General features: G+C 34.0%; 1 protein-coding gene and 1 non-coding gene across 2 annotated transcripts; both read right to left on the reverse strand.

Moving 5' to 3' along the window:
- Positions 1-98: 98 nt before the first annotated feature.
- On the reverse strand, positions 99-19413 carry LOC130447885 (serine/threonine-protein phosphatase 6 regulatory ankyrin repeat subunit B). The gene is made up of 10 exons (XM_056784928.1): positions 19278-19413; positions 16601-16868; positions 11767-11879; positions 10336-10654; positions 10158-10283; positions 9911-10104; positions 4945-5827; positions 3966-4563; positions 2561-2895; positions 99-2489 (listed from the first exon to the last, which is right to left on the reverse strand). The coding sequence occupies exons 1-10, from the start codon at positions 19332-19334 to the stop codon at positions 2206-2208; spliced, it is 3177 nt and encodes a 1058-aa protein (XP_056640906.1). The 5' UTR covers positions 19335-19413; the 3' UTR covers positions 99-2205.
- A 3854-nt stretch (positions 19414-23267) lies between these two features.
- Trnas-gcu (transfer RNA serine (anticodon GCU)) lies at positions 23268-23349 on the reverse strand. The gene has a single exon. It is a non-coding gene; the product is annotated as a tRNA-Ser (tRNA).
- Between the last annotated feature and the right edge of the window lie 3329 nt (positions 23350-26678).

Consider the following 26678-nt stretch of genomic DNA (forward strand, 5'->3'; position numbering starts at 1 on the left):
TTTTTTTAATTATTATACAAGGGGTTTTAATGTTATTTAATATCCCACGCGCTTTAAACGCTACTTTAAACTCAACGCGCGCCCACCAAAATGGGAATAATCCAATCCCCAATCGATTTTTCGAATTTTTTTTCATATCCTACATCTCGAAATCTTACATCTTACATCTTAAAATCAATGAAAGTATTCACGTAATTCGGTCTTGCTATTAAATAAGGAGACCGCCCGCCAAGAGGGCACCCTAAACGTGTGTTTTATATAATTTTGTTTCCAATTATCAGTTTTTACAATAATTAATAAATCTTTCTTCAAAATAATTACGTATAGTTTCCATATAAATACTTTTCAAAACTGATATATTGAGGTTATGAAAAAATGTCAATAAGTGAATTGAAGTGTCAAATTTGACAGCGGAATTAGACAGTTAGTTTACGTGACCACCATTTCGAATTTCCAGAATTTTCGACAATCTATAGAAATATTAGGGGCTGGAAACATTTTTTTTTTTTTCGAAAAACTACTTTCAAATTGTTATAGGGCATAAAATTTTCTATAATTTTAGCTTTGTACGAACCATAATGTAAAATATGTAAGCGTAAGAATTTTAAATTAAAATGTTTAGAAAATTTAGCAGAATTGATAAGAAAATTTGGAAAAATTGTTGAAAAACAGGAGATATTGGAAATGCCAAGGAAATTAAGGATTATGTAGCAGATTTAGGTGAAAAAAAGTCTATTAATGAAATATAATGTTTTATTAAAATTTTGTTGGAATTATTCCAGTCCAATTCAAATAAAACGTATTCCGTAATACAAGGTTTGTCTGTAAAGTTTTCCGACCACAACTTTTTTAATTTTTTTTATATTTGGATGTTTTATATTTTTTTTAACTCTTCTAACTTTTCTAGTCTTCATTAAATTTCGAATTGGTTAGCCTTATCTATCCCCCATAGACTTTTTCCTATTACTAGGTAGAGGAATAATTTTAAAAAAGGCTAGAACTAAGTTTATAATTATTATTATTAAGTCGAATACTTTTCAGGCACCCTCGTAATTTAGATAACCACAGCTGGCAGCTTTACTGATAAAATAAAAAACAAGAGTCCAAATCTGTATAGATATAATTATATACAGGGTGTTTCAATCAGTGAAGTTGCCAACGTAATAAATATAGAAAAATAACAACGAAATTCTTAACGAAAATTTAAAATATATACATTATATCAATGTTCAAATAAATAAACTCCTTTTCAACGTACAATTCGTTATCAATATACAGGGTGTAATAAAAAGATAGATATTTAATTTACCACGTGTTTTTAGAAGGAAAACACTTGGAAAATATAAATTGGGATCTATAGAAATTAGATGAAACTAGATGAAGCAAATTAATAGGAATAATCGAAGAATCAATGAAATTTCAATTAGATTCCGTAAGAAACTTACGTCTTGGATACCTAGAAAACCAGATCTCAACCCCAATGACTTTTTTGGTGGTTTTGTTGAAGAAGAAGCGTCTTTAGGTGAGATAATCGAAGACATCAAGCAAAAGGCAGCGAATCAATGAAATTTCAACTGAATTTCATCAGAAACCAATTAAAAACGTTGAAAAATATGTATTCTGGAAAACGGAAACCCTTTGTGAAGATTTGGGAAGTATTTAAAGACTATCAATTTCTTCACTGTTCTTTTACAGATACTGCTATAAAAAAACTTTCAAAATTTTCAATTCAAAATTGATCTTTCGAGAGCTGTGCACTTTCTTTTGTGCACATTTACTCAAAGAGATTCATATCCGTTGCAACGGAAGAAAGTGTGGTCCAATTTGTCACCTACTTTTTTGTTACACCCCGTTACACTACTATACAGTGTTGTGCGAAAGTAAACAACAACTTCAAACACTTTTAAAATTCGAAAACAACAATTTTTTTAGTTAAAAATAGGACTCGTACTAAATAAATTTCGTCTGATTATAAGTCGTTACGTTACAACCAGCCGCCATTTAAACGAAAAAAGCTCTTGAATACGAGACAATATGGCCGAAGTTTCGAAACGACTAATACGATGATACATTGTAGGACGGAACACGACGTCAATTGACACGGAACTTGTAGTTAGCTGCACAGAACGTAAAATTATAGTTGTCAAAAGCTAGAACAGTTTACGATACTTACCACAAATCGATTATTACGTAATACAATCGATTTTAATCGCTTTTCGAATGTTTATGAGCCGATACTTTTTTATTATCAGTATTACTATCATCGGAGATTGCTTCGTGTCCTTTAACGGTAAAAGTGACGTAGTACCTTTTGTTTTGATCAAGTTTATTGGTAGGTAAAGAAATAACTTGTTTATCAGTCCCGTGGGTTAATTCCAAAGTTACCGTTTTTTTAGGGTTAATCGTCGGTAAAAACCGGCCGGTACCCGGTTTACAATCCACTGAATCGAAACCAATTTTCGGTATCGAGTGATGATCCATTTTCGGTACTGAAATTTGAAAAATAAAAAAAAAACAAACGAAATCGACGTGAGACGATAGAAGTTGATGTTGTACTTACGATAAGCCGCGCAAGGAACGCCGGTGTACGCGTGCGCGGCGTGCATACATCGATTGGTACTTTTGGTACATAACAAGGGATTGGCGGGAAGACCGCGCATATATTCGGCGCCGTTTTTCTGTAATTTCCTCAGAGCTTCGTATAAGAATTTTTCAAAGCTTTTGAATGTGTAATCTTCGGTTGTATAACGGCCGACGCCTACAGTCGAAGCGCAAGATTTGTGATAAGCTTCAATGGCTCTTTTGACTAAAACGGCTTCGTTGTGTTGACCGGCTCGGATCTGGTGACGTTTCAGTTCGAGTAGTTGCTGAAATATCTTCCTTTCGAGATGGTATCTAAAAAAAGAAAAAGAAGAAGGGTTGAAGGTAGAGAGGAGGTAAAATGTAAAAAGAAGACTAAAATTGCGATGTTTGAATGAGACAGAAAAGGATTTGACAAGAATAAGGATAATAGAAGACAAAGAAGAAGTGTTAAAGGGAGAGAAACTATTAAAAATTAGGATAATTAGGACGTAGATAGAGAACAGAAACAGAAGATAAGAATGATGGTAGAATGGACGTAAAATGTAAGAAAAATACTGAAATTACGACATTTGAATGAGAGAAAAAGGATTTGATAAGAATAAGGATAATAGAAGACGAAGAAGAAGTGTTAAAGAGAAAAAACGTGTTAAAGATGAAGATGATTAGGACGTAGTTATAAAGTAGAAACAGAAGATAAGAATGATGGTAGAATGGACGTAAAATGTGAGAAAAAGACTGAAGTTGCGATGTTTGACTAAGACAGAAACAGATTTGACAAGAATAAGGATAAAAGAAGTGTTAAAGGGAGAGAAAGTATTGAAAATGAGGATAATTAGGACGTAGATAGAGAACAGAAACAGAAGATAAGAATGATGGTAGAATAGACGTAAGATGGAAGAGAAAACCAAGATTACAACTCAGACTGAGATAGAGACAGATTGTGAAATAATAAATATTAGAAAAAAGACATAAAAGAAACAGAAAATGTGATACAGAAAATAAAACAAATAAAATTAAGATGATCGAGACACATACGTGAAAATGACGATAAATCAAACGGAGAATACAATAGAAACAATTGATAAGGATACGAAGAAGAAATAGACGTATTGGAGGAAGAAAACTTGATAAAAAGAAAATCAAAAGCAAACCTGATATAGCCGAGACCTTAATGAACAAATTGAACCGGAAACTGGGGTAAAAACGATGATGAAAAGCTAGAATCAGATGGAAACAGATTTGAAAAGGATACTAGTGAAAAAAAGGAGGAAGATAGAGTTGGTGATGGAGGGAACTGGAAAAAAAATGGTTATGGATAGTCGAAGGGTCGTTAAACAATCTAAAGGTATGAGAATATACAACGTTTCGTAATATATTTTCACCTTCTTATATTCGTTTGAATATTTTGTGTAACGGATGCCATATTGACGCCCCTATCGGACATATTTTTCCATTTCGTGGTTCTAGTACTTCTCGGACTCGGTTCGAAACCGGAATCTATCAAATTACTACTTTCGTAATCGCTTCCGGCGCTTCTCGCTTCGCGAGTTCTGGATCTCTTCTTAACGAACCGTTTCGTTTTCGTACCGATCTCGTCTTCCATTTCAGATAAACTATCTTTATCTTTATCGCTTAAAATCGAAGTGAGCATCGGCGCCGACATGTTGGAATCGCATCTAACATGTTCTCGTATCGTATTTCTCTCATCTCGAATGTTCGGCAACGACGGAATTCTCGTATCTAAATTAGTTTCTTTGTAAAACTCGTTTAAATGTCTATCGCTTTTAGATAACGTACTTTTGAATAGTGGAGTCGGTATTTTACTTTTTAATTTATCTTTTTTCGATTTTTTATCGAGTGATTTTGATCTCGTTTTGTTTGCAGTTGAATAGTTTGATTCCTCGTCTCGCAAAACTCGAAAGCTCTTATGAGATTTAGACGAGAATTCATCGTCGTCCGACGAACTCGATTCTTCATTTTCTTTGTTTCGTTTAATTTTTATATCGTTGAAATTTTCTTTATTTTGCTTAACACTCTCATCCTTTACTTCATTTTTTGATGGTTCGGTATCTAAATTTTCAATTTTATCATTTGTAACTTCGACTGTAGTTTTTGGTATTTCTTTTGTATCATAATTTTCAGTTTTGTTAACTTCGATTGGAATATTTTCAATAGTATCGATATTTTTAGCTTCTTCTTCAATTTCTATTTCTTTTTCATCGATTATTTGTTCAAAATCTTCTAATTCTGGTTGAATTTTGTCTTCGACTGAATCAGTTTTAATTTCATCTGTAGTTTTTGGTATTTCTTTTGTATCATTTTCAGTTTTGTTAACTTCGTTTGGAATATTTTCAATAGTACCGATCTTTTTAGCTTCTTCTTCAATTTCTATTTCTTTTTTATCAGTTATTTGTACAAAATCTCCTAAATCTGGTTGAGTTTCGTCTTCTATTTTTTCGTAATTCGATATTTCGTTCAGATTTTCAATATTTTTTGTTAATTTTTCTTTTTCGACTACAACATCGATATCTTCTTGTACCTTTTCTATAACATCAACATTTTCTTCATTAATATCGTTAATAATATCATCTGGTATTGATTTTGGTTGGGGATGTATGGCAGCTTCTACCAATATATCTTTTTTAGTTTCTTCATTTTCTTCACTGGTAGATTGTTGATTAATTTCTTCGGTAGTAGTACAAGTGCTGTGATCTATCTTCGAGACGGTAGCTTGACTTGATATACTGATCATCGGTTCTTTGTTTAAAGAAGATTGTGCTGATTTATCTCGTTTAGAATTTTCTCTAAGTTTGGCTGATGTTTGAGTTTGAACTGACTCTTTATCGAATATAATTTCCTTATTTTCCGAAATTTTCACTTCAGTTTTACCGTTAATAGTTATTTCGTTACTATAATCGATTCTACTTTTAGTGGATTTTTCTCTTTCCGATATTTCGCTACTAGACATCGAAACTTTTTTCTTTTTAACGGTTTTTTTAATTTCTTTTTCGCTTTCCGAAGAAACGTCTCCGTAGAATGTAACGTCGTCTCTGATATGGAAATTTAAGGCACTATTACTTTGTTTGGGGTCGTTGAGTCTATTAGCCGGTACTCCTCCTTGGAGTTGCAAATATTTGGCAGTGGATCTGTAGCCTCGTTGAAGAGCGCAATCTAGTGGTGTCATAAAAACATTTTTCGAAGTACGAAGAACTGGATTTACTTGAGCGCCATTGTCTAATAGAATCTGAAATGATTAAAACATTTTATCGACTCGAAAAAAATGAATAATAGATCGTTTATTACATTACTGGTTATAATAATGTTATTACTAACGCTAGTTCTTATTGAACCAGTTGCATCGTTAACTGTTTCTTGAAAATACGTCATAGCGTCTTCGATTTTTGTTCGTTTAGTAATATTTTTATTTTTTGACGACTGTATAGTGAAAAAAAAATCTTCATTTATATGTTTTTTCAAAAAATTTTGCTCAATTACGAGGGTGGTTCAAATATAAGTCGTTATTTTTGAATACAAGCTCGGAAGTGTCTATAAAGGACAATCAAGACCGCGCCGTATTATTTGCTGAAGAAAAACTCTCGGCTATAACAAAATTTCAGCCAAAAAAGTATGAAGACTGAATTTTGAGCATAGAAATTTACACCCGTCTCCTAAAACGGTATAAATAGTAAGAAACTTGGATAATCCACTTTATTTTGACAAAAATCGCGCATTTATGGAGTGTAGGAAGAAAAAAGAAGACCTGCCAGTTAAAACGAAGGTTAAATTATCAATAATTACATAAGAGAAGTAATTTCGTTTGATTTTTTCACTAAAAAACGAGCTTTAAATAGGCAGTATTAGTAATCATCCAAAAAACATGGTAAAACCGCCTACAACTGGTTTTGAAATGGCAACGTCGAACGAATTTGGTTGAAAAACATTGAAACACCCTCCTTATAGTCCAGATTTGTTACCATGCGACTATTATTTATTTATTCAAAGAGATATACAATTCGAAAGCAATTCCGAATCAGGAATCTTTTTGAAACACCCTCGTATTAACGATTAAACTCGTATATCATTCGAGGCCGCGTAGGAAAAAAGAAGAATTCGACGTACGCTATTTATAGCTACAATCAAATTTAAGATACAAAAATGATACCATTGATTTATTTATTTATTTTTTTTTTCACTACTGCACTTTGAAACGAACAATGTAAAAGTTTACATATGACTGGTTCAAATTTCCCAATTTAGAAATCTATGTAGGTCGGACGTCTAAACGTAAACTTAATTGGAACGCACGCGCGTTACGAATCGATGAAAAAATTCTAATCAAAACCTTTCGTAGATCATGATTCATGAAGAAAATCAGTTTGTGATCTTAACATTGCGTGTTGTAAGGGAAATAAGAGAGGGTGGATGATTTCAATTGCGCATTTTACCTACCTAAAGAAAAATCGATACGATTTTATCAATAATTATTATATATAGGGTGAGCTTTAGAATTCTGGTTGTCCCAGTTATTTGATGACAAGTTAAACGCCTCAATTGTATAATTTGGGACTGAAGTTATACTCTAATCGTATTCTGCACGCTCTTTACATGATTCGTGGACAAAAGTTTTACTAAAAACGTATTCTGCACGCTCTTTACATGATTCGTGGACACAAGTTTCACTCAAAACGTATTCTGCGCGCTCTTTACATGATTCGTGGACACAAGTTTCACTCAAAACGTATTCTTCACGGTCTTTACATGATTCGTGGACACAAGTTTTACTCAAAACGTATTTTTCACGCTATTTACATGATTCCTGGACACAAGTTTTACTTAAAACGTATTCTGCACGCTCTTTACATGATTCGTGGACAAAAGTTTTACTCAAAACGTATTCTGCGCGCTCTTTACATGATTCGTGGTCGTCTACAACTGGGGCGTGATTTAACTGGGGATCTAATTGGTAAAAAGTTATACGAGACTATCCGAAACTGTTGAGTTCTTCAAGACGATTGGAAATTAATAACAATGTACTATAATAGAGCGATTTAGATCCTGTCTATTGGTTAAATATACAGAGTAGACAAACAGACAACAGTTTAACGCCTCAATTGTATAATTTGGGGCAGAAATTCTACTCAAAACGCATTCTGCACGCTCTTTACATGATTCGTGATCGTCTACAGCTGGGGAACGATCTAACTGGAAATCTAATTGGTGAAAAGCGATTTTTATACTGTCTATTGGTTAAATATACAGAGTGGACACACAAAGTTTATTATCTACGCAATTCAACAACTCCTCGAAAAGAAAAATGTTAAAAACACGTAGCATTTATCGATTTAAAGAAAGCTTATGATACAGTACGAAATATCTCAATTAAAGGACTTCTAGAGGTCATAGTAATAGCACAGGATGCAGAGGATCTGGTTTATATGACGAAGAAATTAGAAATAGATGAAAACTTGGACTTGAACGAAGTTGTTTACAACGGGATGAAGTTATAGAGACGTTTTCAATCTTGAAATAGATTGTGTACTTTTTAATACAGTGATATTTTTCAAGCAACCACCGCCATCTCTAGGTTAATCGAAAAAAATTACTACCACTTGTATATAAGTTTTAAAAGATAGTATTTTCAATTTACCATCCTGTATAAACAGTTACTAAAATAAATATTAAATTTTTGTGAAAGTGGAAAGCTCTCAAACGGTAAACGCGTACCTCACGTGAGCTTCAACCTTGGCAAGATATCCATCTCAATATTGTATGCAAAATGTCCGACAGGGTTAAAAAAAGGCTGTAGAAATCAATTGAGTGACCCTCGAATGTTATAAATACTGAAAAAATTAGGAAATTAAAAGTATATCTGCAAATTTTTATATTGTAAATACAATATTATGAAAAGTCTTTTTTATTTCTATAATTGCTATTAAGGAATAATGATCAGTTTAATACTAATCAATTCATTTGTCCAGTAATGATTATTAGGCTTCTGGGTACATTTCGAACTCATAGAACCATCACTTAAACCCCCCATTACTCTATAGAACAGCTGAAATCTGTTTCTAAGGTTTGTATTGAATATTTACCAATTGGTAAGAAAAAATCTATTCTGGAGACTCTTCCCTCAAAGATAAGCAACGTTCTGGTGGGCCTGCTGACCAAATCAAAGACACATTTGAAGAGGATCGTCATGTAACTGTTCGAGGTATCAAAAACCTCACGAATTGAACACAAGCCATCAACATTTGCACTTTAAATGAAATTAAATTGACCCTTTCTTGGAAAGAATCATCGCTGGTGATAAAAGATGGTTAATTAATTCGAAAACGACCATGAAGCAAACACGATGAACCAGCACAAACCACGTCGTAAGATTTGGTGGGATTACAAAATTGTCGTGTGTTTTGAGGTGCTTCCAAGTAACCAAACGATCAAAATTTCCACCTTAAGCGAATTGAAACGGATCCTTTCTTGAAAAGAATCATCGCTGGAGTTGAAAGATGGTTAATTAATTCGAAAAAGACCATGGGGCAAACACTATGAACCAGCACAAACCACGTCGAAGCTTTGGTGGGATTACAAAATTGTCGTGTGTTTTGAGGTGCTTCCAAGTAACCAAACGATCAAAATTTCCACCTTAAGCGAATTGAAACGGATCCTTTCTTGAAAAGAATCATCGCTGGAGTTGAAAGATGGTTAATTAATTCGAAAAAGACCATGGGGCAAACACTATGAACCAGCACAAACCACGTCGAAGCTTTGGTGGGATTACAAAATTGTCGTGTGTTTTGAGGTGCTTCCAAGTAACTAAACGATCAAAATTTCCACCTTAAGCGAATTGAAACGGATCCTTTCTTGAAAAGAATCATCGCTGGAGTTGAAAGATGGTTAATTAATTCGAAAAAGACCATGGGGCAAACACTATGAACCAGCACAAACCACGTCGAAAGCTTTGGTGGGATTACAAAGTTGTCGAATGTTTTGAGGTGATACCAAACGATCAATTTTGATGTTTACTGTGAACTATCAATGAAACTGGATAAAGAAATCGGAGAAAAATGAACAGAATTGTCAAATTTTCTTCCACAATGATAATTCAAAACCTCACACATATTTGGGAATTCTTGGAGCTTTTTATAAGTTACACCACATCCACAATTCAACCTTGATCTATCACTAATTGATTACTATTTACTTCAAAGTTTACAGAATTCTGTGAATGGTTAAACTTTTATAAAAGACCTTCAATTGCACCTGGTTCAATTTTTAACTGCTAACGGCGAGATTTTTCACAATTATTTTTTATTGGTGATTGATTTACCTTACACATGTCGGCGTTATCGTTAAGCGCCGCCATATGTAACGGACATCTACCGTCATTATTTCTGGCGTTTACTTGACTAGGTCTCATCTCCAGAAGCCACTTAACCAATTCTCTTCTACCGTTACCAGCTGCGTCGTGAAGAGGTAAATCACCTCTCGCGTTCCTTAACCATAAATTAGCCCCATGTACACCTATAAAAAAAAATTCGGAATCCTTCGATTTTTTTCAATGTATCCTACCTCACCAATTAATTTAACAGTTTCGAATTGTCCTTTGGCGCAACCGCAATGCGCTGGGCTTCTGCCTTTCCGATCTTGTCGATTAGGATCGGCTCCGTGAGCTAGAAGAAGAGCCGTAGCATCTGCGTGTCCTGTAATTATCAATTCCTCGATTTCATACTTTTTTTTAAAGGATTTTCTTACCCAAAGTAACGGCGTAATGTAAAGCGGTACAACCATTGGTGTCTATAACATCCACCGAAGCTCCGCATAAAGTTAACAAGGTATCCATACAATCGGTATGACCTCTCGAGGCTGCACAATGTAAAGCGGTTAGACCATCTTCATCGCTAGCTTCCACATTAGCTCCAGCTCTAATTAAAGCTAGTACGGCTCTAGAGGAACCGGCGCTAGCGGCCCATAATAGCGGTTGTCTTTTATCGACGTCCGTTTCGGAGACTTTTATCTCCGGGTGCGAAAGAAGGGTTTGGAGCACTTGCATACCCAAATTTGAATCGCGATCCTGAATATCGAAGACAATTTTAAAGTCTATACGTCGGATCAGGGGTCAGCAAACACATAATCAACAGAAAAATCGTCGCATCGCATTTTCAACATCTCCTTCGTAACCAAAAATTTTCCTGCTAAGGAACGAACTGAAATTTCATTGGTGAGACCCAGGCTGAAACTGCAGCTCAGGATTAGGTCCTATCTAAGCTTCTAATCCTGTACAAGGTCCAGATTTGTCCACAGCTCGCACATTCGGAGCTCGGCTCTCAAGCATATGCTTAGGGATACTGGACTCAATCCAGAATATAGTAATTCGAATTAAAAACGATCCAGAGCTACTCAGAAGCTTAAATCTTAGAAGAAAACTTGACTGGACTAACAAGAGAAGACCCAGGCTGATACTGCAATTCAGGATTTGATCCTATCTAAAAATCTAATCCAGTACAATGCCCAGATTCGTCCATAGCTCGCACATTCGGATATCGGCTCGCACGCATATGCTTGGGGATGCTGGACTCAATCCAGAATATAGTAATTCGAATTAAAAGAAATCCAGAGTTGCTCAGAAGCTTAAATCATAGAAGAAAACTTGACTGGACTAACAAGAGAAGACCCAGGCTGATATTGCAGTTCAGTATTTGGTCCTATCTAAGCTTCTAATCCAGTACAATGCCCAGATTCGTCCATAGCTCGCACATTCGGAGTTCGGCTCGCAAGCATATGCTTACGGATACTGGACTCAATTCAGAAGGAAGTAAGAAGTAAGTAAGAAGGAAGAAGCTTAAATCATAGAAGAAAACTCGACGATCTGACTCAACTATCCACCTGGAGCAGTTTTTGTAAGACCTACTCGACGGGTAGACGTGGTTCATCAACGAGGTGGCCTGCAGATGCTTAAAATGAATCAATCAATATACACAAGCATCTCCACACGGCAGACACCACTCGAATCACTAAAGTGTGAAATTTGGTTCTCACATAAAAAATTAGAGAAACCGTAGCGAGAAACTTAGGAACGATGATCAAACTGAATGTTTCCGTTTTAAATTTGTTAAAAATTGCACGTGGACATATTAAAAGTTTGTCGACCCCTGCTCTAAATAGTTTGATTTTTTTTCTACTTACTCCCCCACACATTTGAGCAGCGTAATGTAGAGGATACCCCCCATGGACGTCTGGAGTTGAAACGTTCGCTCCTGCAGCTAGTACTGCCCTTAGTGCAGCCGTTTCCCCACAAACTACAAATATCAAAAGTAAAATTACGAGGTCGGACAATTTCTTCTATCCATAAATATTTTCAGCTTCAAATGTAATAGCCACAGCCACCCTATTCAACTGATATATACCTGTCAACGTTTTTCTTTTCACCAGAATAAAAATTATCTTATGGAGTCGATGGATGGTGCAAGGAGGACAAAGAAAACACTAAAATTTTCTTTTAGCCCCATATACTACGACCATCAAGCCGTTTTTTTTCAAGTTTGGGACCAGAAAGTAATCCGAGGAGGTTAAATCTAGCGAATAGGGTGCACGAGGTAGCTATTCAAAAGTTAATAATCCGAAAAAACCGACGCCATGACTTTGCATGCAGATAAAACAGTATTTGCCTTCTTTGGACCTAGTCCTCCCTCTTCAGTCCATTTTTTTATTATTATTTTGTTTCGTTCCGTGAAACAATCGATGGAAACAACTTCACTACGCTGTTTTTTCAATTAATATGCGATGTAAAATGTCTGCTAACTCGCCCTCTTTCAATCGACGATCATCCAGTGGATTTTCTTCAACATTTCTGGAGTCGTCACTACATTTGATCGACCACTGCGATGCTGGTCCTGTACGGCCTTGTCTTACCCAGAGTAATCTAATTCAGCTTCTATATTGATTGGGCTAAAGCTTGATGGGTGCCGATACTAAACAACGTGGTGTGGTAGTTTCTAATAAAGCAACTACCGCCATCTCTAGGTCAGGCTAGGTATTTATGTGACCATCCTCGTGTATCTGTCTGATTACTTTTAGTCAGACCTCGTATCAACAATAAATATTTATATTTAAAGTGACTATAGTCCTTATAAACGTACTTCAACATGCAAAATCTTTGCTGTTCGATTATTTTTAAAGGTTAAACATAGTGAATTGGTCAAACAACATATATATGTGCCGAATAAAATATTTTTTTGAATAACTTAGTTGTTTCAATAATAAAAAAAATGGTATCAAAATTTGCCTGATAATAAACTAAAAAAAAGAACGATATATACAGGGTGATTCATTAAGAATGTCCGGTCTCTGAACTGTATATTCTAGACCTCAAAATATGATGATTCTGCTCAACATGTTTTCTTATGCAAATATTGCCAGTTTACGAGATACGGGGTGTTCAAAGTTTAAATTTGAATTTTGATTTTCGCGAAAATTTTTTATGTTTTCACAATTTTTCTTTGAAAATTGGCAATTTTACGTTTTTTGGCATAAGGAATCATAATTTGTACTCTAATTCAACATTACTAATAGAGGGCGCTAGTTACACTTGTTTGTGTTAATTAAATCAAAGTAAAGTTTTTTTGGGTTAAACTTACTACTGAAATAATAAAAAAATATTCATAAGCGTTAAATTCTACAAAAAAAGTTACTCTTCTTTGATTCGTGTAACTCAATCGGATATCGAGTTATTTGCTTCGAAAAAGTTCAATAAATTTTAATTTTTTTCAAAAAAAATTTTATTATTCCTTAATTATGTAACAATAACAAAAATAAAAAACTTTATGATCCGCTTTCGTAAAGATCTCTTAATATCAAATAAGCCTTGTTTATTATTTTTAATTACATCCGCAGCTTCTTCTAATATTTTTCGTCGTAGTTGTGGAAGAGAAGTAATTTTTTCTTTGTAAACTAATGCCTTCATTTGCGACCAAATTGAAAAATCCAAAGCATTGAAATCAGGGCCTCTTGGTGGCCAAGCAAACTAACTTCCATGACCAATCCATCGATGCGGAAACTGTTCGTTTAACCATTGACGAACTTGTAAAGAATAATGTGGTGGTGCTCCGTCGTGCAAAAACCGCATATTTTGTCTTAAAGCGAGAGGTATATCCTCTAGTAATTCGTGTAAATGTTCTTGAAGAAAATCTAAATAAAGAGGTCCATTTAAATTGGTGGGCAGTTTAAAAGGACCTATTAAATACCCACATATTACACCACACCAAATGTTAACCCCTTAAACTCGTGCTAAAAAAGTGTTTCCTTCATAGCATGTTGTTTTTTTCAGAATCTCACAAATGATTATTTTTATAATTAAATATTCCTCGTCTGGTAAATGTTGCCTCATCAGTAAAAAGAATTGTATCCAGAAAATCTGGGTTAACATTTTGATTATCTTACAAAAAATGGGCAAATTGTAGACGCTTAGGTAAATCTTGAGATAATAAATTCTGAACACGAGTGTAATGATATGGATGCAATTTTTCCCTCTTCGGTATTCTAAAAATAGATGACTGGCTTATACCTGTTTGCAGACTTAATCGGCGAGTACTGATATCTGGATTCTCCGTAACATAAATTAAAATTTCATCTTCTTCATCGGCAGTGATTTTTTTTGTAGCACCGTGCTCAGTTTTAGAGCGTAAAGACCTCGTTTCACCTAAGCGGTTGTAAGGATTTGGTACAGTTTGTAATTGGGTTGCCTTCGAGCCGCAGCTGGACCACTATAATTTGACTGAGCAAACACACAAATCATATCGCGCATCTCATTATTGGAAAAATCGTTATGCCTAGGTATTATTTGATAAATAACAATTACACTTGTTATACTAATACTTGTATACTAATGTATTACTTATTCTTATTATAATCCAATTTTTGCTTCTACACAAACTGTCTAATAGCGACACAAGCCAGAGATTGGACATTCTCAATGAATCACCCTGTATTGTGATTCAGTGTACTAGTTTAATAATCAAAGTAAACTCGGCCGGACGTTATCAAGGATAACTGCAATGGCGTTATACAGGATTTAACGTCTTCAATCGATTTTGTATGTTATACTTGGAAAATGAACATTTTCCTACCTATTTTTAATTATTCAAATGAATTTCGTTCGTAATTTCGTTTTTTTTATCAAATAATCACGAAAAGGATTAATTTGTTGTCGATACTTGAAATTTTAAGCAAACATTTTTATACGCCCCATTATAAATCTATTTGTATGCAAATTTGAACTTGGTAACATGCAAAATTATTGTCGAAATGACCTTTAATTAGTTCCGCACACCCCAGGTATTTGCAATGCACTGAAAAATGTATATTACTCAATTTTTTGACCCTGACATTAAGTTTGGAAAATATATTTTCAGTTTTATAATCATATTTTAGCTGTTCGAACCCCAGATCGAGTAGAATTTTCTAAAACGTCTTTATTGATAAATTTCGTAAAATTATATAGTTTACGAGGGTTGTTCGAAAAATTTCTAGTCTCAACTTTGAGCAACGTTTCACAATATAATTCCGGAACCTGAGCTTCTATTTGTAAATTGTATGAATGGGATTCTTTGAAAATGTTTGTTTTTGAAAAACAAACAAAATTTATGAATAAGAAATGAAAATTGGATTCCTGCAGATGTAAAAAATATTTTGAAAAATGCATTGCAATGCAATGAGATCACCATTCGAGGATTTTCTGAATCGTTGATGACAAAAAGATGCACCAGGTACCTAGTGCTCTAGGTGGACGACATCTACGTCGTCTACCGAAATCTCTTGAAAATTCGTTATGAAATTGGCGGAAAATGTACTCAAGGAGTTTTCAAAGGACGCCCCGTTGTTTGATATTTGCCATCAATAGTGATTAGGAAACATGAAAAAAATTCGTCATCAATATTTTCATTTGAGAGGTCTTAGTTCAACCAATATAAAAAGGCCGTACAGGACTAGCATTGCAGTGGTCGAATGAGGTGGCGACTCCAGAAATGTTGACGAAAATCCACTGGATGATTCAGCGACCTAGAAGACATAGTAGGCATTCCAAAAAGAGATTTACATCGCATATTAACTCAAAATTTGGACATGACAAAGCCATTCGCAAGATGGGTGCCGCTTTTACTCATAATGGAACAAAAACATCGTCGTGAAGATGTTTCCATCGAGTGGTTGACAATGTTTCATAACCATGGATGAAATGTGGATCCATCACTTCATGTCCCTAACAAAATAACAACCAAAAAAATGGACTGAAGAGGGAGGACCAGATTCAAAGAAGGCAAAGACCGTTCTATCTGCAGGCCAGGCCTCGGCGTCGTTTTTTTTTGGGGGGATGCGCGTGGGATAATTGAATATCTTGTTGTTTTATGAAGACCAGCTCACGCATCCGTTATTCCAATGGCCAAAATATGGAGCCAAAAACTCATTTCCTGCAATAATTTCCGAATTTTTTCCTTTTTTAACAAAATAACAACGAAAAAAATGGACTAAAGAGGGAGGACCAGGTTCAAAGAAGACAAAAACCGTTCCATCTGCAGATCAGGTTTTGGGGGGATGTGCGTGGGATTTTTTCCTTTTTTAACAATTTGAAATGCACTGTTCAAAATGCATTGAAGCAATGAAACTCACTGATCAGAAAATTTTTTTACTTCATTTCCTCGACTGTATTAATTTGACTGACGACGAACATTCTTGACTACCATGAACTGCATCAATATCATCGAAATCATCATTGAATTACTGGATGACAGTCAAATTAAGTTCATAGAAATGAAAGAAGATATCGGGAAATCAAAAAAACAAATCTGCTATTTTCTAACTGAAGAATTATGATCCGCGCGTGTTCGGCCCATTTTGGATCAAAAGAAAATTCGAATGAATATTTTGGTGTATCCAGGAGAATTTTTCAAACAGCCCTCTTACAAATTATTCAATTTTTAAAAAACGAAAAGTGATAACCACCAAAAACTTTGACCAAAACACTTACCGGCAGCCCAATGAACAACGGTGTGTTTTTCATTATCGACGGCATTGACATCGGCCCCGTTAGCTAAAAGAAAAGTAACTAATTGCATGTTACCGGCAATTACCGCTAGATGTAGCGGCGTAAACCCATCCTCGTCCCTACCATCTACCAATTCGGGAGCAGCCATGACCATGAGATCCGCTGCTTGTGAAGCACAACGACTACTACTGGTACTAGTATAATGCAGAGCAGTTTTACCGGTACGATCTCGTTGAAAAAGTGAAGAGCTCTGTAAAAGATTAACTACAACTGAGGTATTATCATTATTTATATGTAAGCGGGTTGATCGTATGACAAAACTAGAATCGCCAAGCTTGCATTTCGTGCTGAAATCATGCTTTAACTAATAAGCTAACCAATTCCATAGCACCTCGAGCAATATGTAAATCGCTCGCTGTAGTGTTGGGTAGATTTTTCTTTTTCGGTGCCTACCATGAAGGTATATTCTGGTCTCATCTAAGAACAGAATAAATCCTCATCCAAATCAGATGAAATTGTGCCAAACGTAGCCGTGTTGGCCGATGTAATCTCGTAAGAACCGTCTCCATAGCACCTCGAGCAATATGTAAATCGCTCTCAAAGTCTTCGGAAGATTTTTCTTTTTCGAACCCTACCATGAAGGTGTATTCTGGTCTCATCTCAGAATAGAACAGATGCTCATTAGTTCAATGTCTAATTCAGATGATTTTGTGCCAATGTTGTGGATCTTCGTCTTAGTGTCCACTGATTATTGGGACAGTAAGAGCTATCGTGGCGATGTTGTTGACGGTTACGAATCGCTTCCTACCTGTTCCTGGTCGTCTATGAAAGGATCCAGTTTCCTCAGAACGCTTACCATATTTTTAAATTGCTGCTAAGGTAATATCGAGTTGCCCAAGTCGATTATCGTTTGAAGAAATAACTTTTTGTGGTCTAAACTAACACACCTGGACACTATTGAGATTAAATTACCTTTCAAACAGCATATTTCTTGATTTTTCTGATGAATAATTTAATAAAAAACTTTGTCTATTTAAATGCACGCAAATTTAGATACACCTAAATATGTCGCTTAAATTAAAACTGTCAAATTATGTCATTAATATCTTAGGGTGTTGACTATGTTCGTTAACAGGGTGGTCTTAAAAATAGGACAATCGAAAATTGTAGAAATATGTAAGGATGAGCGTTTTTTAATGTTTTTAATTTACCTTCGAATTTTGAAAATCCATTCACTAATTTCATTTTTTTTTATTTAACAAATCTCACGATTTAACGAACTTTAGACGTAAACTGAAAAAAAATCGGTTGTGCTGCTAAATCAATCCAAACTTTGAAAGTTGCTATGACAATAGAAAAACTAATTAGGGTGGAATCCACCTCGTATCAGTATAGTTGAGAGGGTGAGTTCAACGACTTTAAGGAAAATATATTGTGGCGGGAAGATGGAAATTTTAGAAAATATAAAATAATAAAATAAAAATAAAGGAGTTTTGAAAAACATGTTCTAAAAAAATGGAAATTTTGGATTAAATCTTGGTATAATTGATTTCGACAATTCTTCACGGTATTTTTTACTTTTTAACTATTTTTTTTATCGTTTTAACTTTATCAGCTATTATTTAAATTTTGATTTTAAAATTAAGAAACTGAAGGAAGGGATATTAACTACGAGGTGCATTCTACATCTAGCTTAGAAAGTTTATTCAATTTATGAAAATAAAGATTCATTTTTGACATATTACGATGGAAATAATCAATATAGGTAAATGAAAGACACTACAATATTTTCGACAAAAAATATTCAAATTTTGATTGATAATAAGTCTGATGATAGATTTTTCTAATTTCCCGCTCCTATTTGACAGATCAAAACTATTCCTGTCAATTGTCATACATCATTCGACTTTTGTCAAAAATTAAAAACACTGCGTAAGTATTTTCTGCATTTTTTTATAAATTTTGAGGTTATGAAAAAAAGTTGATTAATAAGGAGACAATTGATAACTACGAGGTACTTTTATAAAATGCCCATTAGGAAAAATCGACATAGAAAGCTGAGAAAATGTCAATTTTCGATAAGAATGTGAAAAATCGAAAAAAATACTACAATATTTTGGAAAAAAATTAAAAATCTTTAGAAAAATAACGGAAAAAAAAGTTTTTGTAACAAATTTCAATTATAAACTTCAAATGTTTATATTCGTGGAAAAAAACTTTTTGTTAAAATTTTGATTTATGATAAGTACGATGATAGATTTTTCTAATTTCCCGCTCCTATTTGACAGATCAAAACTATTCCTGTCAATTGTCATACACCATTCGACTTTTGTCAAAAATTAAAAACACTGCGTAAGTATTTTCTGCATTTTTTTATAAATTTTGAGGTTATGAAAAAAAATTGATTCATAAAAAAACATTTGATAACTACGAGATACTTTTATCAACTGCCCAATAGGAAAAATCGACGTAGGAAACTCAGAAATGTGAAAAATCGAAAAAAAAAAATAAAAAAACGTGTTTCTTCTAATATTTTTCGGTTTTTCCCGTAAATTTTGAGGTTATTTATCAATTATGAACAATTAGAAGCCTTATTTAATATAAGTATAAATCATTTTGAATTAAAAAATCCAATATATAAATTCGTTGATATACTAACCTCAACCCCAATAATTTTTCTAACGACATCGACATCTCCTTGTTGTGCGGCATACATTAGCGTCGAAACGCCTGCGACGTATCGCGGGCGACGCTGTTTACCTCGACGACGATCTCGCAAGCGTCGATTCTTGTTTGATACTGTCCCAAGTTTACCTTTCGAAGGACTCATACTGCCGTCGCGGCGTTATTCAACCAAATGTAGAACAGCGTCGTTTCCGACACCCCGTTCTCGAAATTTTCCAACACCTCCATTGTTTTTTTTTTAATTATGATCCCGTAGTTCGATAATACTACAAAGGAAAATATTTTACGTTAAAATTATTATTTTTTATCTGGAGGAATTGTCTTGTTGCTTGAAAAACACCATTCAGCATGTTTCGCAGCTATCAATAGTGAAGACCAGCATCGTAGTGGCCGACCAAATGGACTGAAAAGGGAGAACTAGGTTCAAAGAAGACAAAAACCTTTTTTTCTGCAAGCGAGGTCATGGTGTCGATATTTGGCTAAGCAGAAAGTGTTGTTTGATCAAGACAATGCACCAGCACAACCATCTGGTATTGAAAAGGCCAAAATTAATGAATTAAAGTTTGAATTGTTACTTCATGCAACGTATTTGCTAAATTTAACCCCCTCGGATTATTTTTTGTTCCCAGACTCGTTGGTCGAAGATTTTTCAACAAAAGAAATGTGAATCAACAACCGAAGATTTCTTCAGTTCCCAACACGGCCATTAATTGCTGACGAAAATGCATGAATAACTGGACTTAGAAGACTAAAAAATAATGAAAATTTCTGTCGAGTTTGAGTGTATTCACTTCCCAATAAAACACGTACCTTCAGTTGCAAATCCTTCTTGAATTGTGGTAAAGAAGCGTGGATCGTATGATCTTTCAGTTGGACAGCGTTTTCGACTTCCAGAAGGTTTTTTTGTTTTGAAAAATTAAGATCAATATAAATTCTAATTTGTAAATATTTAATTTTAATTCATGATTGACAGTACTAAAAGGAATCAAATAGAAAGAAGTGTAATAAAAACCGAAATTACTAGAATTGAAAAGTGTTTCGTGTCACTACGAAATAAGCGTCAATTATAGTGGAAGTAGAGAAGACGTTTCACGCGATGTTGTCTACAACCGAATCGTCTGTACATTATAAATCCTTATTATACGAGGATCATCCTAAAAGTAGACAAAACTATTTGATTCCTTGTAGTACTGTGAATCATGAATTAAAATTTAATATTTACAAATTAGAATTTAGATTGATCTTATTTTTCAAGAAAAAACCTTCTGGAAGTGAAAAAACGAGTCGACGACGCTGTCCAACTGAAAGATCATAAGATCCACGCTTCTTTACCACAATTCAAGAAGGATTTTCAACTGAAGGTACGTGTTTTATTGGGAAGTGAATACATCCAAACTCGACATTCAAAAATTTTCATTATTTTTTAGTCTTCTAAGTCCAGTTATTCAAGCCTTTTCGTCAGCTATTAATGGCCGTGTTGGGAACTGAAGAAATCTTCGCTTGTTGATTTCCTTTTTGTGTATTGTTTCTTTTCCCATGCATATTTTTCTCTTTTCGCGGTTTTATACGAGGGAGATTGAAATAAACTAATCAATTTATATTAAATTTGACTTAGATTTTCTATATCTTGTCTGTCAATCGGAGAAAATATTTTTCTGGTCAATAAGTTTTGATAGTTCGTGTTTTGAGCTAAGATTTTTCTTTTTTTGAAGTAAAATTCACGATTTTCGTTTGTGTAAAGCGTTCTTCGTGTACCAGAATGGTCTCAGAAGTACAAAGAAAAAATTTTTGCTCCATACACTTTTACCAGAGGTGTTCAATTAGTTCGATACCCTTCATCAGAGGAAAATATTTGATCACCGAGTCATTTTTTCATATCTTATAACAGAAAATCATCCGAGGGGGCTAAATCTGACTAATAGGATGCATGACCTTGCCTGTAGATAGTTTTCGCTTCTTTTGGAGCCGGTTCTTCTTTTCCAGTCCAACGTGGAGTCTTCAAACTTGAAACATTTGCTGTTTAGACTGTGTGGTATGTTTCAAACATTTCTAGATCATCTTTTGGTACCATCCTCGTATTTGTGACCATTTAATCTGCTCTCGAAGTATTGTGTAGTCATTCCTGTATCATTTTTTGAACAATTCCATTTTTTCCATTATAATGATTATCACTTCATTTTTGTGGGTTTCTAAGTTAATTTCTAATCGTTTTTTCCCGATTCTTGTATTCAATTTTCCTCTAACAGTTAATGGAATTGCTTCTTTAAGTTTTCTATTAAATGATTTTCGACTACTACAAATTCTTCGTTTTTATTTCTAATTCTTTCATATGTTTTCAATTGGATATCTTCTTGTTTCCTTATTTTTTTATTTTATTTTTTTAACGCTTGCTTTTCCTTTTATTTTCACATCGTGTTGAAATTTCTTCTTTTACCATGTTTTTTTGGGCGTTTTTCTTCTTTTCCTAACTGTTTCTTTACCACTTTCTCTATCTATTCATTAATATGTTTTCGTACAAATCTATAACTAATAATTTATTATCCTAATGATCCAATCCTTGTTTTTATCGATATCCCAGTTATTTTTTCAACCACCGTGTATATATAAATTGTATCGTAAAATGTTTCCGGTAAACGTGACCGCGTGATTGAGTTTTCAGTGGATTTTGGTCACTTTTGAAAACTGGGTCGATTATTGGGTCATGGTCGAATATATCAGATTGAAATATCAAATAATATATCAAATAAAAAGGAAACTTTTGACTTTAACTGTATATTTTTTCTCGATTGGTTCAAAACTTAATCCAGTTCATCGACAAACACGACTGCGTTTCGCACAGGATCATCTGAATTGAGCATTGGATCATTGTATATAGCAATCGGATACTTAGAGAGCGATCATGGATACATGATCTGGAGTGTAATTTCTAGCACGAAGAAATTTGTTCACTCGTAGGGGGGATACGCAAGATTACATTGCGTATTTCGGGTTATCGAGTGGCCAGTATACAGTCCCGACCTAAATACGATAGAACATTTATGGAGAATTCGATTTCCACTTCCTATCCCAAACTCGATCCCAGAGCTTATTGTTGTAGTAGGGGCTTAACATCCCACAAGAAAAAATATCTAACTTCAGTCTCTGAAGATGATAAATTGATAATCGAAACATATTAAATTGTGTTTTAAATAACGTTTTATTTGATGAATAATAAAAAAAATATATGGTTAAAGTTAAAAGTTTACAGTGGGTCAATTTTTATGTACGCAAGTATATTTCCGTTAAGAAGAAAATTTTTAATTTGAGACTATTTTATTCAATCAAGATGAACTTACCAATCGAAAGTGTGTCATCACACCACACGCTCCGACACTTGATAAGAGCTAACTGTCAAGAGAGTGTTTTGTTTTGATTTTGGAAGTTGTTATAGAAACGCAAAAACGATTCGTTTTAACGTAACGTAGAGGGCGAGTTTTACTATTGTTCTTATTGTTGGAATCGTGTTAAATGTACAAGGTCGGTTGGAGAGTTATCGAACTTTATCTTGTAGCGAAATGCGGCAACCATCGAATTCGGAAAACCACTTAGAGATTGTTTAATCCACGTCGAAAATCATCACACGAAAATATGCGCGAAATGTCAAATTTTATGATGACAATATCACATTTGACATATTCTCATCAGGGTTGTCATATTTCAAAACTTACGTAGCAACCCTCGTATATCAAATTTTGATATATTACATTAATAATAATAATTCTGTCGTTATTTCATTAAATAATCCTCGTAAAAATATTTAAAAAAAAATGGAAATATACGAAAAGTCGATTTCCATGTTTCAAAAGTTTTTCAATAGACAGTGAAGCATGTCGTATCGATATAAAATACGAGCTGATTATTAAACAACGTTTTAGTTCGTGAAATTTTTTAAGAATTACAAGCAAAAAAAATAAAAAAAAATGTACGACGAGGATGGGATTCGAACCCACGCGGGCAGAGCCCATTGGATTAGCAGTCCAACGCCTTAACCACTCGGCCACCTCGTCACGTATATACTTGTACTCTTAAGTAGCCTCATAAACTATGAAATAATTTCATAGTTAATATCAACAAAAAGGAAAAAACTTTTTAGAATATTATACAAGAATAAAATGCTGAAACTTCATGAGTGTATTTTGACAGATGACAATTATACCGATAAACGTCAGATTTTAGAATAATAAAGTGAAGTTGAAGCTTCATGATTGTATTTTAACAGTTGACCATTATACCGATAAACGTCAGATTTTAGAAGAATAAAGTGAAGTTGAAGCTTCATGATTGTATTTTAACAGTTGACAATTATACCGATAAACGTCAGATTTTAGAAGAATAAAGTGAAGTTGAAGCTTCATGATTGTATTTTGACAGTTGACAATTACACCGATAAACGTCAGATTTTAGAAGAATAAAGTGAAGTTGAAGCTTCATGATTGTATTTTGACAGTTGACAATTATACCGATAAACGTCAGATTTTAGAATAATAAAGTGAAGTTGAAGCTTCATGATTGTATTTTAACAGTTGACCATTATACCGATAAACGTCAGATTTTAGAAGAATAAAGTGAAGTTGAAGCTTCATGATTGTATTTTAACAGTTGACCATTATACCGATAAACGTCAGATTTTAGAAGAATAAAGTGAAGTTGAAGCTTCATGATTGTATTTTAACAGTTGACAATTATACCGATAAACGTCAGATTTTAGAAGAATAAAGTGAAGTTGAAGCTTCATGATTGTATTTTAACAGTTGACAATTATACCGATAAACGTCAGATTTTAGAAGAATAAAGTGAAGTTGAAGCTTCATGATTGTATTTTAACAGTTGACAATTATACCGATAAACGTCAGATTTTAGAAGAATAAAATGAAGTTGAAGCTTCATGATTGTATTTTGACAGTTGACAATTATACCGATAAACGTCAGATTTTAGAATAATAAAGTGAAGTTGAAGCTTCATGATTGTATTTTGACAGTTGACAATTATACCGATAAACGTCAGATTTTAGAATAATAAAGTGAAGTTGAAGCTTCATGATTGTATTTTAACAGTTGACAATTATACCGATAAACGTCAGATTTTAGAAGAATAAAGTGAAGTTGAAGCTTCATGATTGTATTTTGACAGTTGACAGTTATACCGATAAACGTCATTATATAAATTTGTACTAACAATTCCACCAAATATCGTGATGAGTGAGGAAAATCTATTATGTGCGAATGAATCGTGTCTATATCAAAAGAAATATGAAGAATGTTTATTGGAATCGAACGTACAAATAGAAATAGACGTAGACAAGATATGTTCGAATGAATATTGTCCTTACAAAATAACCGTGGCTGAATGTACCTCCGAACCGTTACGACAACGTTGTACATTCAAAGATTGTCCTTTTAAACAAAAATATGGATTCTGCGGAATCGGGTACGAAAAAACAGTGGAAAAAGAGAAAAAGTGCACTAATCCGAAATGTCGATTAAAGATGAAATGTCAACAATGCACTAAGAAACATAAAAAACTAGTACAACCACCTTTATGCGATAACGAACAATGCCCATATAAAATACCTTATTTGGAATGTAAGGATCTCGCTGGGAGAGTCCTTAATATCGATAAGGATAATTTAGGAATATGCACAAATCAATTGTGTCCTTATAAGACGTTGTTGAAAGAATGTACCGTTTTCAAGGACACCGTCGATATTTGCCAGAATGAAAAATGTCCTTACGGGCAAATTATAGACGTAAATATCTTTATTTGGTATAATGGGGGTAATGCTATAAAAATTAGAGACTTTAGGGCTAATTCTAGAGTAATTCGGGACTTTGGGGGTTGTACTAGAGAGATTCGAGACTTTGGGGGTTGTACTAGAGAAATTCGGGACTTGGGGGGTTGTACTAGAGAAATTCGGGACGTTAGGGGTAATTCTGGAGAAATTAGGGACATTTGGGGTATGACTAGAGATATTCGGGACTTTGAAAGATATTGCTAGAGACATTCGAGACTTTGGGGGTAATGCTAGAGACATTCGAGACTTTGGGGGTAATGCTAGAAAAATTTGGTAGTTTGGGAGCTAATGCTATAAAAATTTGGTATTTTGGGGGGTAGTGTAGACATTTGGGGATATTTACATATCTGTTTGATGTAGGTCGAAAAAAAAGATAATCAAAAGGCGGTAATACGTGGAAGCACTTATTCTGGCAGCGAAACTGATTCGTATAGTGTCGGGAATACCACGTTATCATTTAATTCGAAAGGAACGAAAATTCAAAGTAAATATAAGTACGATATATGCGTACAAGTCGGGGACGGTTATACTGTCGCCGAAAATATTTTAAATGATATTTTCGCTAGATTACATGATAAACTGGAAGGTAAATCGTTTTTTTTTAACCGATACGTGAACTTAGTTATATTTTTTTATCGTTTTATTTAGAACACGATGGAAAATTACAACCGGTTGTAATCGACAGAGGTCCTTGCGTAAATCGAACGTGCAAATTTTTAAATCGACAAAAACAGGAAACTTGTATGCCGTTTAAAGATGTTTGCATATTCGCTGAAGAATTTATCGATCTTATTATAAGAGATGCAGCAGGTAATATTAAATATTATCCCTATTTTTCGAACGGTTCTCGTAATATCGATTCTCGTAATTGTATCGACAACATTTAGCACGGTCCTGGCCTGGTACTGCCAATACTCACATTTGTATCTTCGAATCCTCATTATAATCTCGTCTACATCTTAAATTAATTGACTGGTCCTGGTAAATGCAATCCCCGTATTAGCGTCGCTTATGTCATAGATTTATTAAACTACCCTGGTAATATTAATGTTTACATTGTGTATTTTTAGTATCCCTCTCGTACGTCTGGAATTCTTTATATAATACGTGTTATAGTCTTAAATATGTTGAACTGTCTTAGTGATAGCTAGTACGTCTAAAATTTATTGTACACCCCCGGTAACTACTTTTTACTCCTTCAACAGTTCTTATGACGGCGTAATTCCCGTTTTAAATCGTAATAACACCAAAAATTAGAAGAGTCCTCGTATGGTATACGTTATTAATTTATTGAAAAGACCTGGTAGTAACAACGTTTGAAATTTTTCGTTCGAGTCGCGGTCGACGCCTTGAATTTATTGGACCGTTCTGGTAGTAGCAATGGTCTATGTCTCTATTTTTTTTTCAACGACCCTCGTTATATCGTTGTCTACATCTAACAATTTTTTTCATAACCCTCGTAAAGAAATTTTTTAAGAAATTGTTGTATTGAACATGTAACTTTAAAAAAAATTTTTCAACACATTGTAAAGTTTCTTATGAAC

This window comes from Diorhabda sublineata, chromosome 8 (assembly GCF_026230105.1).
Source record: "Diorhabda sublineata isolate icDioSubl1.1 chromosome 8, icDioSubl1.1, whole genome shotgun sequence".
NCBI classification, from domain to species: domain Eukaryota; kingdom Metazoa; phylum Arthropoda; class Insecta; order Coleoptera; family Chrysomelidae; genus Diorhabda; species Diorhabda sublineata.